Below are 20,029 nucleotides of genomic sequence, written 5' to 3'. Positions count from 1 at the left end.
CTGGGTGATAATTAGTGGAATCTTATGGTTGGGGTTAACCCATGCTGAGAACTATTTGGTAATTTCATGAATATGCCTTCCTGCTTTTAGTCTATCGTAGTGACAGTGTCGGGTCACACTTGTCTGTGGTAACTGATCCTCCTACGGGATTTGAGAATGACCTTGAGGTCATCATTCCAAAGGGCAATTTTCAATGTCTAGGACTTACAGATGGAAGAATCTGAGCTCTTTTGAGATGGTCCTGGTCCTGAAATCATATTCTAGGAGTTATGCTTACTATATCATTGTTATACAATTATTCTAATAAAAGCAGAATATGAAGGAGTGTGATCTACATTACAGTGGGATCATTTAAATATTTGATTATGCTTTTTCCCACCTTGCTTTTCTTTAAGGGTACCTTATTACCTTCTCAGCAATACCTGCTTCTACGCCACAGGCACACTGGGGAGTGTGTGTGTGTGTATGTGTGTGAATGTGCATGTGCGTATGTGTATGCGCCTCCTATTGCTAAGGGTGTGAGGTGCCATGGGCCCCTTGAGCAGGAACAGTGCGACACCATCTTTAGCCCTGGAGAGGAACCTGGAAGACATGGCTTTACCTGAGGATCTTGAACGGAGCCTTCCTGGAGTATCTGAGGCCACAGAGAGTGGTTTGGGAGGGTGGCTCTCCCTGGGAATACTCACCTGGTGAACCTGGAAGGGAAACCTGTCACAATAACACAGCAAGGCCATGTGATGAACACTTTTATTTACAAATATAATTAAAAGCTCTGACAGTTATCATGCTCTTCCTTGGAACCTGAAAAATGTTTTGTTTTTAAAGTGCATGCAAAAGAAGTAAAGCCTTTTTTTTTTCATCATTTTTTATTGTAAGAAAATACACAGTTTGAAAGTGTGAATAATGCAGTATTTATGACCAAGATATGGGACTCAGGAAGGGGAAGGGAAATAAAGAAAAAGGTCAAGATGATCTGACTGAGAGACAGAGTGGAACTCCAAATACTGAATTGGAAAAGAGGGAAGGTGGGGAGGAACAGGAGGAGGAAGTAAAAAAATTTGATCAGAGAAACAGTTAAAATACAATATGAAAATAAGTAATACCTCTCCTTAAATTCCTTCTATACACAAAATACACGATTTGCCAAAGCCCAATTTGTGCTACTGGGATTCTGTGAGCTCCTTAAGTGTATTCACATCCTCTGCAACAGCAGAAAATGGTTATGATACAATCAGAATATGCTGAAGACAAGTTCAACTCTTGCCAGCAGGTTCTTAAAAATCACGAGATCTCTTCACCCCGCCCACCCCCCCAGCCCCAAAAAAGTAATATGTCACCACTGATATGTACATCACAATTAGTTTCTGTAAAATGTATCAAATTTTCAATCTTTAATAAAACTTTGTTTTTTTTTTATTCCTGATGAATAAATACCAAAAAAATAAAATAAAATAAAATAATGCAGCAGCTAGTTAAGGTGTAAGGCTGCGGATATTGTGTCTCTCTCCCCCTTGGCATTTATTATTATTATTATTATTATTATTATTTTTTGCTTTACTTTCACAGATTGGTGGTAATGAGTGATTGCTTAAAGCAATATATATCCACTTTTTTGGTGGTAGTGGTTTATTGGTTTTGTTAAAACTGTCTCCATAGTTTTCACTGAAACATTTTGAATCACATCAATACTGTGACGTGTACTATGAATAGAAGAGATGGCCAGACTCTGGCCAGCACTGAAAGTTGACACGGGGGGAGGAAGGGGCCCCTGATGGAGTAAGAATAAACAGGCACTAGTCCGACACGATGTCAGTAAGAGTAAGAGAGAGAGAGTGAGCAACGCCCGTTAAAATGGGGAATGTGGTTTTGCAAGGTTTGAATTTTTTTCTGTTTTCTTTTTTTTTTTTTTTGTAAATGGCAAAAAATTTAATCTCATCTATAGTCCTCCTTAGGAAAATCTAATGTAACCAAATTCCCAAATCCCATTCTGAGGCTCTCCATGTCAAAAGTTTCAATCTCTCGCTCTTGCCTTTCCAGTAGGTACTTGATTCTCTCGCTGCGCTCCTTCTGCAGGGCGGCCAGCTCCTCTTCAATCTGAAACACAGTAAGGGGCCTTTGATGGAAAGGGCCTCCCAACAGATGCCCACAGGATAAGCAACAGGCGCATGCACGCCCAGGAGGCAAGTGCACCTGGGCCCAGGCTGGGGCAGCCCTGAGGCAGGTGTCTGGCCTAATCCATTCTGCTTAAAACTTGCTGCAAGAATACACATGTTGGGGCGGCCTGGCGTGAGCAGCGCCACCCTACCAGCCCAGCAGCTGGGCGGATCTGGGTCAATGTCCTGTCCTGTCTCAGCAGAAGTCAAGACACTAGAGCACAGATGGTGCTGCTTTCCCACCGTGCACCGGTTGGTTGCCTTTTGGGTCCTTAGATATTTAGTTCTAAGAATTGGAGCTAAAAAAACTGCTGTCTCAGGGAGACACTGGAAGAAAGGGCAAGTAACTGGTTAAGCAACTAGATGCTTCCATATTTGAGGTACCTTGTGACATCTTTCTCCTCCATGCTCCCCAGAATATCTACCTAAAGCACTGAATATTTCAACTGGAATGACGTCCATTATGCGTGGTGGTATCAGCCTGTATTTGTCTTAATTCTTGTTTTAAGAGCCCTGCTGGTGATTTCTCTTGGTTTAAAAACACCCAAGAAGCCAAATCTCGGACTTCCTCATGCCATTTAGCAGTATCCTCTGTGTGTCATGATTACCAGGCAGCAGCCTGTTGGGAAGGCCTGGGGCTTCCTAACAGAGTAGCAGAAGGGCTTAAGCAGTGAGCTCAGACTTCTCAAGGCAGTGAGCTGTTCTGAGCCTTAGAACAGCGTCCTGGCCTGCGGAACGTGGTCCAAGTCTGCCCCCCAGGAAGACCAGCAGTATAATGCAGATCTAAGTGAACATTACTTGGTGTGACCCTTGTGACCAGGGGACTCCATAAACGGCAGGTTCCTGGCCTGCAACCCCTTCCCCAGCTGCACGGGCCCCCCCCGTAACTCATACCTTCTGCTCAAGATGTGCTCTGCGCAGAGACACCCTCTGCTCTAGCTTCTGCAGCTCGCGTTCGTGTTGTGCCTCTGTCTGCATCTTGATTTTGCTCTGGTAGGCGTTGAGCAGCTCCATTTCCTGCTGGAGCTGTAGCCTCAAGGCCTGGCATTCTGCTTCTTGAGCCTCATCTAGCCGTAACTGCGGGCACAGAAGACACACACTGTCACACAGCCCCCGCTGGCTGCACTTGGGGACTACTGGGAGATGTCTCCTCTTTTTTACTGAAAAGGGTCCCTCAGAAAAACAGATGCCCTGGGTATATTCGGAGATAGGATCAGAGCCAGTGAAATCTGCCCAATGGGCTACAAAGTCCTAAAAACACAGTCTTTTAAATATGGTCTGAAGCCACTGTAGCAGGCATCAGGAAGCTCTTCACGCTAGTGACAAGGCCTATGGATGTGCAGGTGGCATGTCTACACCATCTGATGTCTACACCACCTTTCACTTAGAAATGTCACCTGACCAATTACTTAACCTCTCCAATACTAGGAATGGAACCCAGAGCCTCATGTATGTGAGGCAAGCGCTCCACCACTGAATGCACCCCCAGCCCCTTGCTTCTCCCGCTTCATCACAAGAAAACAAAAGCAGTTCCTATTGTCTGAGATCGATGTGAGGATTACATGAAAGGATTCGTAAACAATCCCAGGTATACTGCAATCCCAGCAAGTCGGGAGATTGAGGCAGCAGGATGGCAAATTCAAGGCCAGCTTGGGCAATTTAGTGAGGCCCTGTCTCAAAATATAAAAAAATTAAAGTCTGAGGACATAGCTCAGTGGTAGAGCATCCCCGGATCCTATCCCCAGTACTGCAAAAAATCAACAGATGAATACATAAGCAAATAAATACACACCATCCCAGGTAGAGAATAATCTCAGGCTAAGTAGTCAGTAAGTAGTGTCTGTTGTTATTTTGGTTTTGACAAGACTGTTTCCATATCTGGATATCTTTATCCCCCAAACCATAAAGCCATTTAATATGCTCAGTTCTAAATCAATCAATCTAACATCTATAACGCTTGGGACACGTGCCACGGTTCATTTAGGCAATATTGGCGCCTGTTGAGGACTACACAAGTCATCTGGATAGCTGGCCAATAACTCAAGTGGTTCAGAGTTTGTTCCCAAAAAGCATCCTTGCCAACCTTAAGGGGCATAGTCTGATTTGAAGTAACAAAGTCTACATTATAAGGTGGCCTTATAAGTTCCTTTTGATTCCCATGGTATGGAAACTTGGCGTTACACACCAACGTGCCCACATCTTGTGTGGGAAATAGGCGGGCCCGCTCTCAGAAAGGCCTACCCCTCAACCTGAAGAGGGGGAGGTTCTGGGCCATTAGCAGGACTAAATTCAGGGATTTCTTTGCTCTGCCCAAGGCTTGACTTTGTCCAAACATACTGGCCCTTAGTATGGCTGGGAACTTTGAGATCAGAAACCTTTAATGAGATAATCCAGTCTACCCTGAGCTTATCTGCATGTTTCCATACATTTTCTTTTGTTTCCATTTTGCCAAGATATTACTCTCTACCTTATCTACAACTTGTAATAATTAACAATGTCTTACAATCTCCTGGTTGAGAAATGACTTTTTGAAATGTTATTTGCCTACTATTTTCTTTAGTACTTTTGGAGAAATACACTATAGAGATTAAAGCAACCTAAAATAAATTATGCAATTATATTTCCAAGGTACCTTCTAATAATTAATCTTAACCAGTTTTCATTAAAACCCACTAAAGAGGATGGCTCACTCTCTTCTTATTTTCCCAATGCACAGTTGACCTGCAGCAGGAGCAGCCTTCCAAATGAATGCTGAGGAGTTCTGTGGCTCCCAGTGAGGGTAGTTACTGATTCCCTCTTGATATGCAGGCCTCTTACCAGTAAAGGAAATGGAAGCCCTGCTCTTTCCTTCTCTCCCGTTTGAGTTGCTAGAATCCCTGAGCAAGTGGGCGAGAGGCTCATCCTCAGGGCATCTTCTTTGGTTTCTGGTTCTTTATTACTGTCGTCCATAACTATGCTTTGTCCCAGCTCTGACAATGAAAGTCCCTGTGCCAGAAACCAGGGCGACACTCCAGGTTTTGGTATTCATCACCTGAAGCTAAACACACCAAATCCACTAAAAAGTTTTATAAGATTATAGGTAGATATCATGTCTGTTTTCTAAGGTGGCTTCAGTGCAAGAAAAGGAAGACACAGGTGGCAGTATAGTGGGCGCCAACCCCTCAGGCTTACAGGGACCCCTCAAGGGTTCAAATTCTGCCTCCAGCGCTCATTGGCTGCGCTGCTCCCGCCCCAGGGCTGGTGTGCTACCTGAGGGCCACTGAGGCCTTGCGAACAAGCTTCACTAGATAGACACACTCGTTCATTTACCCGGGTCTGGGGTACTTCTGCACTGTAGTGTAGAGTCAGCCAGTCGTGATTGACACTGTGGCCCATAAAGCCTGAGATATTTCCTATCTGCCTCTTTTCAGAAAATGTTTGCCAACTCCTTGTCCTAAGCAGGAGCTAACCTGAGTGGCTTTCCTTTAGAAAACCTCATAGGTGGGCTGGGCTGGGGCTCAGGGGTAGAGCGCTCATCTAGCATTGTGAGGCCCTGGGTTGGATCCTCAGCGCCACATGAAAATAAATAAATAAAATAAAGATATTGTGTCTAATTACAACCAAAAAAAATAAAAAAATAAAAAAAAAGAAAAAAAGAAAACCTCACAGGTAAATTTAGGGTTAAATATTAACTACTTGAAAGGGGTGTCACAAAAATGAAATATTACCCACCCACGCAATACTCAAGACAGCAGGGACAGTGGGATGTGGTCACTAAAAGACAGCTGCTATGGTCAAACCTGCTTTGATCTTCTGTCTCAGGAGAGGGCATTTTTCTCCTTGTAGTCAAGGGCAGTCATGAACCCCTATCCCTCCTCCCCTCCTCTTCCATCTGTGTGACCTGCAGGCACGGGATGTCTGGGGTATGCCCAAGTCACAGAGGCTACTGCAGTTATCAACAAGACAAAACCCCCAAGCTCGCCCCTCCTCCCTCTCTCTACACTCTTCACTTCACACTCAGGTTGAGGTGACCCTTCTGTTTATATGGCTCACAAGGAGGCCTCCGCTGGCCATCACCAACTGCTGGCCATCATGATCCCGTCCTCCCTGGCCTGACTCCTAGCAGCACTGGCTACTGTGGACTTTACCTTTCCTTCTGGAAATCCTTTCTCACCTCCTGAGACACGGCAAACACCCGAGATGGTTCCCTGGATTGATCCCCAGCAGGGCTGGGGGTGAGACCCAGGGCCTCCTGCCTTCTGACTCTGCCACCAGCCATGCAAATGACTCCCACCTTCTGATGCCCAGACCAAAGTATCCAGCCTACAGAGACACCCTCAGGCTCCACACAGCCCAAGTCAACTCATTATCTTCCCTTCCTGCCTCCCCAGCCCTGCCCACTTCCTTTTCAACCTGTAGGTAGCTGGCCATCATCTCTGCCTGTCACTAACTAGGTGCCTCGACTTTCCCTCCTGCCCAGCTCTTTCAAGCTTCACCCCCACTGCTCCTCTCTGGTGAAGCCACCACTCCCTGGTGCCCAGGGAAAAGCAGTGGCATCTAGACAATCTCCTCATACCCGCTCTTGCCATTCTCTACAAGTCACCGAGTAAACATTTAAAAATACAAATCTGGTGCCAGGCCCCTGCTCAATACTCTTCATCGGCATCCAGCTGCATTTAGAGTAAAGACCAACAGTCTGCATGGGTGCAGGCCCCTACGCCCCAGCCCATGGCCCTGCAGGCTGATTCCCAGGCTGGTCTCCTCCTGGCTCACTACTTTCCAAACACAATGGACGTCTGTGAGTTCTTCAAAAGTGCCACGTTTTCCCATCTTTGCACATCTAAATACTCTTGTCAAAGAGGCCCTTCCCAACTCTGGGCCACCCAGCCTCCTGTTCACACTCCACTGGATTCTTGCACTCACTCTGCTGCTATGGAATGGGCTCTTCAGCCTGGTGTCCTCCACTCTTGGGTAGATTCCATGAGGTCCTGATGGCTATCTCACTCACCCTGGCATCCTGGGAGGCCTGGGGCACAGCCCAGGGAGAACCCACAGGATGGCCCGGTCCCGAGGTCTTCCTTCAGCTCTTTCCCTTTGCAGTGGACTCCCGGCCACTGCTTGCCCTGCAGCTCTTTTCCTTTTCGACCACTGACCAGCCTCTGAGAGGCCGCCTCACACCGTCTGCCTCACCTGCAGCCCTCCTTTCAATGCAGGATCACGTCTCCCACTCCCACTGCTCTGGGGATTGTCTGGGACCAGCAGTGGGTGAGCCCACAGCTTATTATTATTATTTTTGTGGTGCTGGGGACTGAACCCAGGGCCCTGTGCAGCGAGCAGGCCCTCTACCAACTGAGCCGTCTCCCCAGCCCCAAAGGTTGGGATTCTAATTGGTCTCTGTGACAGCTGAAATCTTCAGCTAGAACCTATGTCCTGGCCTCTCGATCTCCTCTCTCCTGATCCCCCCTTACGTCGCCGAGTGTTTGTTTCCTTTGGACTGCTTCTATGTAGCTCTTACATGCGGGTGTCCACCAGACTCTGTCCTTGGTCCCCTTTCTCTCTAATTCCATCTGCTGTCCTCAGCAGATCTTATCCATTTCTAATAGCTACCTCTAACCCATTTGGCAAAGATGTCTGTTTTTTTGTCTTTAACCCATTATGTCTTCTCATCCTATCTATGGGACACTTGTAAAAACTTCAATTGAGGGCTGGGGTTGTGGCTCAGTGGGAGAGCACTTGCCTCACACATGGAGGCACTGCATTCAATTTTTAGGATGGCATATAAATAAATGAATAAAACAAAGGTCCACCAATAATTAAAATTAAAAAAATCTTAAATTGAGCAATTTTATAGATGTCTTATAAAATTTTATAGGATGTTGGGACATAATGAGTTAATCCTGATCTCTCTCCTGAACTACAGATTTCCATATTTATATCTTTCTATGGATACCTGCCTGGCTCAGATACCATGTCCACAACTTAGCCAATGACCTCCCCACCAAGGCATCCAAACTCACCCCCTTCTATTTTTCTACCTTGGTAAAGTGATGACTTATTCTAGTCTGTTGTCAAACCTACCTCTCAAATTGGTGACTAAGTTCTCTCTATATGCTTTCTAAATATTTTTCAAATCTTTCTCCTCCTTACCATTTCCCTTAGCTTACCCTCCTTCTAGTTTTTTGAACTCATTTTTGGTTTGGGGACTGCACTTCTACCACTGAACTGAGCCCCAGGCACCATGCTTGGACATTTCCCCCTGGACTACTGAAATAACTTGCCAACAGGTCTCTTTCCCTATATTTGCTGCACGACTGCCACTAGCTTTCTGGCACACAGATCTGATCCTGTTACTTTCCTTCCTAAACAGGCTTCAACAGCTCTCCACTGCTTCTGGAATCACGAGTAGACTCCTGCTCTTGCAGATCTGACTGTGAATCTCCACCTGCTTTCCTTAAACAAGCATTCCACACCATGGCAGGTGCTCACTGCTTCTCAGCTGTGCCACCCTCTGTCGGGCCGGAGTCTTGCATAGACTGTGTCCTCTGCCAGGATTCACTTTTCATCTTCTGCCTGCTTGGTTAGCTAGTACTCTCATAAGACACTTCTCCTTGTGAGACCTTCACTGAATTTCCAGGTTCGCTCCATCCCTGGCTTAAGGACCTTTACCACCTTCCTTTTTGGGTTCCCATAATCCCCCTTCTTGAACTCGGGGCCCACCTTCAAGTTCAGGGAGTGCCCCAGATGTACTTTCCATTGTTTGGATCTGTGCCTATCTGGGTTTCTTTGTGGAACCTGCTGGCTTCAGTGACTTCCACTGAGCCCTGGCTCCCATAGGGAGACTTTCCCTAGACCAGATTCCTTGTTCCTACTTGTCCTCCCTGCCCTCCAGCACCTCCCACTTCAAAGCACTCACTATGCTTTATTATTATTGCTTAATTATCTGACTTCCTGGCTCCATGACAGAAGGGTGAGGACAGAGACCCATTGTCTATCTGGCTCATCACTCTATCTCTGAGCCCAGCAGAGGGCTGGACACTGAGGTTTAGCAAAAGTTTATTGAATGAACGTGTCTGTGTATCTGTCTTCCTCACTTGACTGTGAGCTCTGTTAAGACTCTGTTAAGACTCTATTCACTGGTGCCTGGTATCGTTGGGGGTGCTGGTCAGTAATCTCTGATGAATGGACACAGGACATCATATGCGGTATCTATACCATCTTGCCCTCAAAGACCCTATGTGCCACAGGTCGGATTCAGCATGTCATTTCTTGAGCTCCAGCTTATAAGATACACTCCAGCAAGTATCCACAGGGGCTTGGCTTTATTCAGCGTCGTCATTTCCTCATTTCTTTGGGCAGAAAAACACCCAGATCCTAAATTTGTGCATCCTGGGAACCAAAGGCTGGATCTTGACTTTTCTTGAATCCCAAAGCTCTTGAAGTTGTGGCACCCAACCTAACCACTTACCGCTTGAGAGGCCATCATTTCATTTATACTCTGTTCATACTGCTCTGCCAAAATGGCAAGTTTTCTCGTCTGCTCATCTTTCAGTGTCTTTAAGATTGTTTTGTGCTCATTCTTTGGAGTAACTTCCAACTGGTGATTCTTGAGTGCTTTATACTGTTTGGTCTGTACTTTGCAAGTGTCCTGAAACTGTTTTTTAATTTGCATTTCCATGGCCTGTTAGAAAAAGTGACAAAGGGAAAATAAAGATGTGTCAGTGAAAACAGAAAGTTTCTGTTATGATGATACAATACAAGGGCCAAGGCTATCTGTCTTTTGGTGCTGTGACCAGCAATGCTGGTCCACAATCATGAAAATAACGCAGACAAGGGCAAACTCTAAGAAAAAAAAAAAAAAAAAAAAAAGCAAACTCTACCAGTGCTTCTGTGTTGATAGTAAATGGATAGAAATAATTTTGGATTTGCAACTGACCTCAAAGAAAAAATGAATTATAATAAGGGGGTAGCAATTCTAAGCAGATTGCAGAATATTATGGAGCTCCGCTTGTTAAAAGGTTAGCCATTATTTTTATGGTTTCCCATCCAAGTATTTAGTGTTTCCTATCATGTGTTGTTTCTTCCTCTTATCCTTTTTGAGTGTGTGTCACATAAGCCATGTCCCCATTTCCAAGTGTGAAGGGGGTGATGTGATATAACCCGCTCCCTCCACCAGTCAATGAAGGAGGACATCTTCGCATCTCAGCCTGTTTCCACTGTACTTCAATATGAACTGAGAGAACAGTGATTGTGGGCCTCCCTGCCCCCCATTAAGAGGTTGTGCTTACATGTGGCAGTGTCAAATTTGTACTCTGGCCAGGAGACCAGGGGATGTACTATTAAGGCCAGAAGGCATTCCATCAGCTGCCCCCATAGTCACGTGTGCTTTTTATGAACACTCTGAAGACTTATGGTGACAGGGATCACTAATTAGATAGTTTAGGATTTGGCTAGAAGAGGCACATGGCCAGTGTGACTGAGGTTGGCCTCGTGTCTGTGCCAATGTTGACAGTGTCCTCTGTGACACGTACCAATGGCTTAGTACACAGAGCTTGTTAATTAGCAGGCTGCTAAAACTAGCAAGAGGCGGGCTAAAGGAGTTCCTCCTATCCCTGGTGTGGCGCAGGGGCAGTGAAGGCCTGGCACCAGTGGATTCCATTCTGATCCCCATGCTCATGCCAGCCACCTCTGACAAATCACACTCTCCTACTCAGTGGGAATGTGGCTTCAGGGTCCTTCTCAGGTGTACAGCAGCTCTCAAGGTAGTTACTATCAATATAACTCTGTCTCCTGGAATTAGAATCATGGGCTGCTATTCATCCAAGTTTAGAGAGGAAGGTCATGCAGAGTTCAGGGAAATGACAGAGCAGAGTAAAGGGAGAAATCAAGAGATCACGGAGTACGGCGGTTACCAAAGCAGTCTGCAAGATACAGATGCCGGGGCTTTGCATCTGGAGATTGTGACTTGGGTGTGGGGCCCAGAAACGGGAGACTGCCAGTCATCCAGGTGTCCTTGGAACCACTGGTCCTCCAACTCTGTCCCGGGGCTTACGCTAATGGGAAATGCTCTCTCCTCTTACCTTTAAGTTTTTTGGCTGCTGCCGGAGTTCCATGACGTGCTTTCTGTGCAGCTCCCGCTCCCGCCTCTTATTGTACTCCAGCTGGTTCTCCAGCTCAGTCTGGTGCTGTAGCCGGATCAGATCCATGCGCAGCTTCTGCAGCGTGTGCAGCTGCCTGTACTCGAGCTCTCGGGTGGACTCGTCGTGCCGGATCAGCATGGCATGCTCCATCTCCTTCTGCGTCCGCTTTTTATTCAGTTCCTGTGTTCAGGAGCAAACAGTAAACAGTAAACGGAGAGAGATGAGCGGAGAGGGACTGGAAGGACTGCGAACTAAGGGAGGGATGGCAAAGATGGCACCGCCCGGCCCTCGGGGAACCTATCAGTGTCTGCGGAGGCAGGACTCAATGGGAGCGGATGAACAATCCCTGCAGCCTTAGGCTGTGCTGCTGGGTTCACTGCTTACCAGGCCGGCAACTTGCTAGCAGCCACCACTGTACTAGCTGTAAAATGGGATCGGTTCTACCTGACGCCCTCTTACTTTGCTGGGACCCTTAATTAAGCGACATGTTTGTTTAGATCTAAATAAATGTTCCTTCAGTTAACCTTCTGGTTCTGCACCTGGCTGCCCATTAAAATCATGTGATGAAGCTGTTCAAATATATGATGCTTAAAACCTGAAATTCTGATCATTCTCTGGGGTGGGATCCTGGCCTCAATTTTTTTCAGGGGGGGCTCTGGGGACTGAACCCAGGCGTGCTTTACCACTGAGCTACATCCTCAGTCTTTTGAGACAGTGCCTCACTAAATTGCTAAGGCTGGCCTCAAACTTGTGATCCTCCTGCCTCAGCCTCTTGAGGAGCTGGGATTACAGGCCTGCACCACTACAAGTCACCTGACCTCAATTTTAAAGACTTTTCCAGGTTACTCTAGTATGCAGTCAGTGTTGAGAAACTTGATTAAATGGGTATCTTCAATGTTCCTAGTTTTCTGGGAAATACCCAGTTTTTGTACATGTCAGAAGTAGGCCAATTATCTATTTTTTAAAATCTGAGTTTTAGGGCATGCTGGGACAAAGCAGAGAAGAGCTCTTCCCTTTCATCTTTTCCATTACAGTCTGTCTGATTGTTGTTGGATCTAATCACTCTGTTCTCTCAGCTCTGCTCATGCCTGTCTGTCTCTTCATCTTTCTTTCCTCCCTCCCGCCTTTCCTCCTTGTTGTTGAAAGGAGGAAGGAAAGCAAACTAAAAAAAAGGAAATTGGGCAAATTTTGTTTTCTTCATTTACCAATTCAAGACTATTTCCTAAATGCACTATATACAAACACCTGAACCATGTGCTCTGGGTACATACAGATGTTTACCAAGCCATGACTTCTATCCTCATCTGGCTGACACTCTGAGAGGGAAGTGTTATAGGCATTCATTGAGGGACACGCGTGGCTCACAGCTGACGAAATCACAGCGGGGCCCAACTTGTGCCCGTTTCTTTTCTCTTCTAGGAATTTGGAGTTGAGGTTCAGAGCCTGTTAATCTCTGTGGGAGGCCAGAATTGAGGGTCATATAAAGACGACAGATGTGGTAGTTGTCTGCTGCTATGAGGATTGAGGATTAGAGAAATCTGGGTTTCAGAGGAAGAATTAAAAAGAAGACAGGCGTGCAGGGAACGCAGTCATGCTCAAGTTCCTGACGGTCCCGGAACTGCCTTGAGTCCACCTGTGTCACCGCTGCCGAGTTTGACGAGATATTCCTATACTTTGATAATAAATTTCCTGGCTTTGGCTTAAGCTAGTCCAAATAAAATTTCAGTTAACATGCAAAAAATAATCTTAATACAGGGAAAACACTTTTATGTGTAAAAAGAAAGGTTGGAAGTGATGAGGGCTAGGAAAGAGGTCAAGATTTTCTATAAGATTTCTGAAGAGGGGAGTGAGTTATTAGCTAAGAAGATCAGGAAAAGAAAGCGTTGACTCTCCTCTTTGTTGGCATACCCTATAGGGGAAAATGCAACTCCTTTATGTTCATAAAGCATCAGAAGATGTATGCATTGGTGTAGAGAGAATATCCTGCACACTGGGCCTTCTATTCATTGGAAGGGAAGTCCTTTACAGCCTCTAGAACCCGAGCACAGTCACAAATCATTCATTTGTTTCTTCAACAAGCATTTGTTGAGTACCTACTGGGTGTTGGGCACCACTGTGGGCACTGGTGACAGAGCTGGGAAAAAGCAGCCCCCTCGTGGGGCTTATTTTCTAGCGTATAAATACCCAAAGTATGCGCACCATTTAAATTTGTTTCAAAGAAGTTGAAGTCTCCCAGATCATCACTCCCAACCTCCTGATTTTCTTTTCTCTGTTTTGTTTTTCTTCTTCCTCTGGACCCCCAACCAGATTTCTCATTTTAGATCAGTAACTGGCCCCTAGGGGGCACCAAAGCCAGTGAGCTCTCCTACAGACTGGAGCTCTCCAGGACTCAGGGCCAAGAGAATGCCCAAGAAAACCTCTGTTCCAGGCGTCCCAATATTGAGCATTTACAGACCCACAATTTCCTACATTGTTAAGTCCAAACTGAGTTTGAGCTGCCCCTGCCCTGAAATTTATGGGGACATGGGCGGGGATAACAAAGCAAATGAACACTTTTAGAGGATGGGCTTTTCTCCATCTTTAATGGAAGGATTCAAGATACCTGCAAATACCTGCATCAGAATTACCTGAGTTATAAGTGATCTATAAGTAGCTACCCAGCTAATTCTGACTTATCTTAAAGTTTGGGAATCCATGGGAAAATGCTCAGGGTGTGACTCCACTCTTTACCTATGGCTTTGGGCAAGTGTCTCTTTTTGGTACTGGGGATTGAGCCCAGAGGCACTTAATCACTGAGTCACATCTCCAGTTCTTTTTAGTTCTTATTTTGAGACTGGGTCTCACTAAGTTGCTTAGGGCCTCACTGAGTTGCTGAGGCTGGTCTCAAATTTGCAATCCTCTTGCCTCAGCCTCCAGAATTGCTGGGATTACAGGTATGTGCCACTGTACCAGGCCTTGGACCAATCTCTTAATCGACATGTTAGCATCTTCAGGAATAGATCGAGGATCACAGGCCCCACCATGCATTATTAGGCATGTAAAAGTGAAAGGAAAAATCATAAGAAAATGCTTCAGAATACATAAATATGTCTTTTTTCTGTATTCAGAAATAAATATTTGGCATTTAATATCTTAAATCTAGTTTTAATAAACTATTCAAAGAATGAGAGAAACATGATACTGACTATTATCTTTGATTTGTATATCTGAGTTGCTGGGGTGTAAATGGTAAGCTCCCTAGAACACTTCAAACCATGGAAAAAACATTATTAATCATTCATCTTATTTTGAATCCTGTGCCTACATAATAATGTGTAATGTGCCTTCAATATTTTAAAAATTGGAGTCTCACTGTGTTGCTCAGGTTGGTTCAAACTTCTGGACACTAATGATCTTCCTTGTTCAGCACTCTAAGAAGCTGGTACTACAAGCACATGCCACCACGCTGGGCTCTCAATTTTTAAAAATCATTTCACGTACCTTTTTTTTTTTGTATGGGGGGGTGGGTACCAGGGATTGAACTTGGGGGCACTCAACCACTGAGCCACATCCCCAGCCCTATTTTGCATTTTATTTAGAGACAGGGTCTCACTAAGTTGCTCAGCACCTCGCTGTTGCTGAGGATGGCTTTGAATTTGTGATCCTCCTGCCTCAGCCTCCTGAGCTGCTGGGTGCACCTGGCTTATTTCACATATCATTTAATCCTAACTTCAACCTCATGAGGCAATAACCTTGCAAAGAGTTTAGATGGCATAAAAGGCATTTGGGAAGGCATGGAGGGCCTATCATAAGGTCATACAACTTCCATAAAGTAAAATTAAAGCTAAAACTCAGGTTTTTAGGTTTATAAACATTTTCCAGGTGATCCTGCCTGCCAAAAGCACTCTATCTGCCCTGGAGGGAGTGCAGGGTGAGGGACAAGCGGCTCCCTTTTCCTCAGCCTTTACCCCACCATGACAGCTCACCAAGCTCAGGGCTGACAGACATGTCCCTCTCATGACACAGCTGCTAAACACAAGACCCTCTTCCTGTGCGTCTACCTGCTGGGTGAGACGTGGCTCTGGGCTGCTCCCTGCCTTTCCCTCGGCTGGAACTGCGTCCAAGCACTTTATTCTAAAGTCCCAATGGAAGTGGTGTGGCTTCTTTAAAAGCAGTGGATCTCTTTATCCTCATGGCTACTGAGACTTGAGGAAAAACTAGACTCAGACATTCAGACGAACATGCTGTTAGCCTCTGACGTTCAAAGTTTTTCTCAGGTCCAGCCCTTTGTTTGACACCTGGAGGCAGAGGGTGAGCATCTGTGTGTGGTAGAGAGAGAAGAGGCTCAACCCAGACTGTGGTGATCCTTTCACGTTTCAATTAGTTGAGGCAAAGATACAGGAAAACAGGCACTCTTCTGCTCTGTGGTGGGAGCATGCAGCCTTTAGAGGGCAATTTGGGGATATTTATTTAAAAGTTCAGGTGTATTCATTCTTTGATCCAGAATTTCCACCTCTGAGACTACATCTACAAAAATACTTGTATATGTTCAAAAATATGCACAAAGATATTCTCTGTGGCATTGTTAGCAATATCGTAACATTTTAAACAAAATGCCCCCTGGGAAGTGCCTCACAAAGTAAATGACCATGTGGCCAAACAACAAAACACTGTGGGGTTAAAGAGAATGAGGCAGCGCTATGTGCTCGACAGTAAGTGGCAACAGAAGACAGGGGGATAGTGGAGTGGACGTCTGCTACTTTTCTGCAGAGAGTGTCGCAGAAGGACTGGGCACACCACCCAATCTAGTTCTCTCTCCTAGGAATCTGAATCATGTTCAGAAATGATCCGAACATTAAAAAAATGGAGATACGGCCACATGACGGTGCCCTGAGGAGTGTCCAAGAGCTCCTGCCCTCTACAATGAGGAAATTGCTTTTCCATGGTGATTCTTGAACTTTCCCAGCTTTGTCACCTACCCCATTTCCTTCTGGTAAATTCTTTTCCATGCTTAAGTCAGCCAGAGTTTGTTTCAATTGTTTGCAAATCAAAAAATCCCAATGATATATAAGCTGTATGGCATGGGCACCCGAAAAAAAATCTGAAATAATATATGCCAAATGAAGGATTGATTGTCTCAGGGTACATACTGGGTAAAATGAGATTATCAAAAAGGGGAAAATGGGGTGATGTTAGTGGAAGGGTACAAAATTCCAGTTATGCAAGATAAATATTTTCTGGACATCTACTGGACAATGGTGACAATGGTTAGCAGTCCCGTGCTGCATACTTACCATTTGCTGAGAGGATGGATCTTAAGTTGAATTTTATGAACGCGCAGGCGCGCACACACACAGTAACTATGTAGAGGCAATGAGTATGTTAATTAGCTCGAATGTAGTGATCCTTTCACACTGTGTATATATATCAAAATGTCAAATTGTATACCTTAAATATATATACGTCTTGTACATCAGTGATCTCCCAGTAAAACTGCTAAAAGGACTTACTACTGAGCTTTATATATTTCTGTATGTCTTTTTCTCAATGTCCTTTTATTACTTTTACAGATAGAAAAACTTTGAACATTTTCATGAAAGAGGCTCTGGAATAGGACTAAATAAAGGAAAATCTGGACTTCAAGAAAAATAACCTTATAGAGCTGATCTTAGCTCAGTTGGTCAAAACCCGATATGGATGAAGTCACGAATGTAGTTTGTATTATTTTAGGGGAGTAATTATCTTCCATAGCTTTTTTTTTTTAAGATTTATGTGATTTTTTTATACCTTTATTTTATTTCTTTATTTTTATGTGGTGCTAAGGATTGAACCCAGCGCCTCGCACATGCTAGGTGAGCATTCTACTGCTGAGCCGTAGCCCCTGCCCTTCTATAGCTTTTATTGATGGTAATTGTCCCCATAGCCTGAGACTTCCTCCTATATGTGCTATTAGAGTAACGATAATTAAAGAAACCCAAATACTTTATTTCTGAGTGGCTACTGGACTTATTCATTTTGACTTTTTGACTTCTGACAAGTTCAAATGTATTAGAAGAATCCATTTCTTACTAAAACCTTTCTTTTAGCATCTCTGTTTCTACTCAGATCTACATTTCTCCAAGTCTTAAACTCTATAAGTAACTCTGAGTCCACCTCCCTCTTTTCTCTCAAGTCTTACTTATTCTGTACTTCAAATTGTGTTTCAAATCTACCTTTCTTTGGACACCATCGACAGCCATGTCCACACCCTATTTCCCATCACTCCACTCTCTGCTCCTAAGTCTTTCCCCTGTGATCCCAGGATTTGTCAAACTTACATTCCATTATTGCCCCCATCGGGAGCCTTTCTGATTTTTTTCCCCTTTCATTATTCCTATCCTGAGATGGGAATTCCACAGAACCCCTTTGTGTCTGTGCATGTGGGCTACAGAGGACTGCAAGCCATCCTACATGTCAGTTGTTGCCCCTGACTCATGAGATTGTGATTAATCTGTTATATGTCCGTGTCTCCTAGATCCATTCAGGACCACTCGAAGGCAGGAGTATAGCTGCTTGGTGGCCCTAGTGTCTGCCCCAGTGCCTAGCATAGAGCTGGAAGTGGAGGATGACTGAATGAATCAACTTGAGAACATCGTGCTATCATTTGTGTTTCCTGTGGAATCACAGAAATACAAGTCTTTGACAAGCAGGCAGGAAGCAAAAATTCTCTTTCTACTTCTTTTGATTCTTCACTGTGTGACATGTCTCATAATAGGTGTTCACTAAAATTCCATTTCATTTACTAAGAAAAAATCCATTTCTTGTTTTACGAATTCGGCTTTCTCTTATCAATGGGAAACACATTCCCTGACTTGTGTTGCACGCTTGCTCTGTGTCAGGCTGTGCTAAAGGTGAAGGACATGGGAATGGATAAAACAGACAAGGTCACCACCTCAAACGACCTCCTGCCTCCCGAGCCAGTGCCAATAGTTATGAATGTGACAAATACCTCCCGAATGTTTTGCTGCTCCACCTCGTGCCGCTTGGTCATTATTTTCCGCTTGAAGAAACGACAGTTTTTGTCGTAGTACAGTCTCTGCTGAGTGAGAAGGTGGGCTTCCTCTTCAGCCTGCGTGTGCTGCAAGTTCTCCTTATGCTTGGATATCCGCTCTTGCTTTTCTTTCTTGGGTGTGCTGTGGTCCTCATTCATTTCCTTTAAAACACAAAAACAAAAAACGAACCCAAGTGGGTCTTGTGAAAGGGACTATATGACATCTTACTGCAACTGCAGATGCAGCTGTTTGTAAATCAGAAGACACAGTATGGGAAGGCTTGGCAAGGCACATCCCCGACTCCAGTTTTTAATGATTTGGATCCATTCGTTGAGTGTGAAGTGAGAGGGGCCCTTGTGAGGTGTCCTATCTCTTGCTTCTTTTTCTCAGCAGTATTTGTTCCCTGGCCAGTCGCCACACACTCATGTAGCCCCTCTCAGGTGCCAGGCCCCAGGGCGCAAGGGTGAGCAAAAGACCACGGTGTCTACTACCCGGGGACTCCAGTCTAGAGCTGAAAACTGACTAGAGAACCACAGGAATGGACTGAAAATCACCAGGAGAACTGCTGTGAAGAGGAAGAACTTGGTCCTTTGAGAAAGTGTGATGATGACTATTTAATTTCAGTGACCACCAAGCTGAAATTTGAAAACTGGGAGGAGCTAACCAGTGCAAAAGGAGAGAGGGAAACACCTGGGTAAGGGGACAGCCTGAGCAGCCCCTAGGGTGGGAGGCCAGGGTGCTGGGCGCAGTGTGCTGAGGCAGGACCTTGCGGGCCTGGCTGAGGGCCGAACCTCAGCAGATTGTCCATGTGGGGGGGGGTGTCCTGGTGGAATGCACTTCAGAGGGATGGTTCTGGCTGTCAGGTGGAGAGCAGATTGAGGGAGACAAGAGTCTGAATAGCCCCTAGTCCATGGGGACAGCTGGGGGCTGCTGCTGCCCAGACTCAGGTGAGGGAGAGAGGTGGGCGCAGGAGAGGGAGGAAGAGAGAGAGGAAGAAGGGGAAGAGGAGAAGGAGGAAGAGGAGTGGGGGAGGGGAGCTGCCACTGCTTGGACAAAGGAGGTGGTGACAAGACTGAGGGAGGTGGGCAGATTCCAAAGACAAGAGGTGACTGCATCACTAGTTTTCAATCTCAGGAGAAAGCATGATTCACTTGGGATTAGAGGATAAAGAAATCACCTGTATTATTTTAGTTGTCCATGACCTTTATTTTTTTTTTAAACATATTTTTGGTTGTTGGTAGAGTTTTATTTTATTTATTTACCGTGGTGCTGAGAATCGAACCCAGGCAAGTGCACTACTGCTGAGCCCCAGCCCCAGCCTCTCGACTTTATATTTTTAAAAAATACTTATTTTTTAGTTTTAGGTGGACACAATATCTTTATTTTTATTTTTATGTGATGCTGAAGATTGAACTCAGGGCCTCATGCATGCAAGGTGAGCGCTTTACCGCTGAGCCATAACCCCAGCCCCTTGACCTTTGTTTTGTTTATTTATATGTGGTGCTGAGAATCGAACCCAGTGCCTCACACATGCTAGGCAACCGGTCTACCAGTAAGCCACAACCCCAGTCCTCATCTGTATTTTTGAAAGGGAAAAATTCATGATTTTTCTAGAAGATGTGAGCAAAGGAAAGAAAGCAGTGAATCAGAATAGTTAAGATGTTAATCTGGGGCTGGGTTGTGGCTCAGTGGCAAAGCACTTGCCTTGCATGTGTGAGGCACAGGGTTTGATTCTCAGCACCACATAAAA

General features: G+C 45.2%; 1 protein-coding gene across 8 annotated transcripts in view; it reads right to left on the bottom strand.

Moving 5' to 3' along the window:
* Positions 1-733: 733 nt before the first annotated feature.
* The window catches only part of Taok3 (TAO kinase 3), a 189,204-nt gene continuing 169,908 nt past the window's right edge, over positions 734-20,029 (bottom strand). For 7 of the 8 annotated variants that reach the window (XM_005336826.5, XM_078039046.1, XM_078039048.1 and 4 more), the window contains 6 exons: positions 18,237-18,440; positions 11,210-11,449; positions 9,598-9,810; positions 3,048-3,230; positions 2,030-2,094; positions 734-1,004 (listed from right to left, as the gene is read on the bottom strand). In XM_005336826.5, the coding sequence (XP_005336883.4) occupies positions 860-1,004; positions 2,030-2,094; positions 3,048-3,230; positions 9,598-9,810; positions 11,210-11,449; positions 18,237-18,440 (1,050 nt within the window). In that variant the 3' untranslated portion in view covers positions 734-859. Of the gene's footprint in view, positions 1,005-1,390; positions 2,095-3,047; positions 3,231-9,597; positions 9,811-11,209; positions 11,450-18,236; positions 18,441-20,029 lie in introns of those variants that run through there. The other variant, XM_021734243.3, reaches the window with a different exon arrangement.

This window comes from Ictidomys tridecemlineatus, chromosome 2 (assembly GCF_052094955.1).
Source record: "Ictidomys tridecemlineatus isolate mIctTri1 chromosome 2, mIctTri1.hap1, whole genome shotgun sequence".
In the NCBI taxonomy this organism is placed as follows: Eukaryota; Metazoa; Chordata; class Mammalia; order Rodentia; family Sciuridae; genus Ictidomys; species Ictidomys tridecemlineatus.
This window is presented reverse-complemented; position numbering and strand designations above follow the sequence as displayed.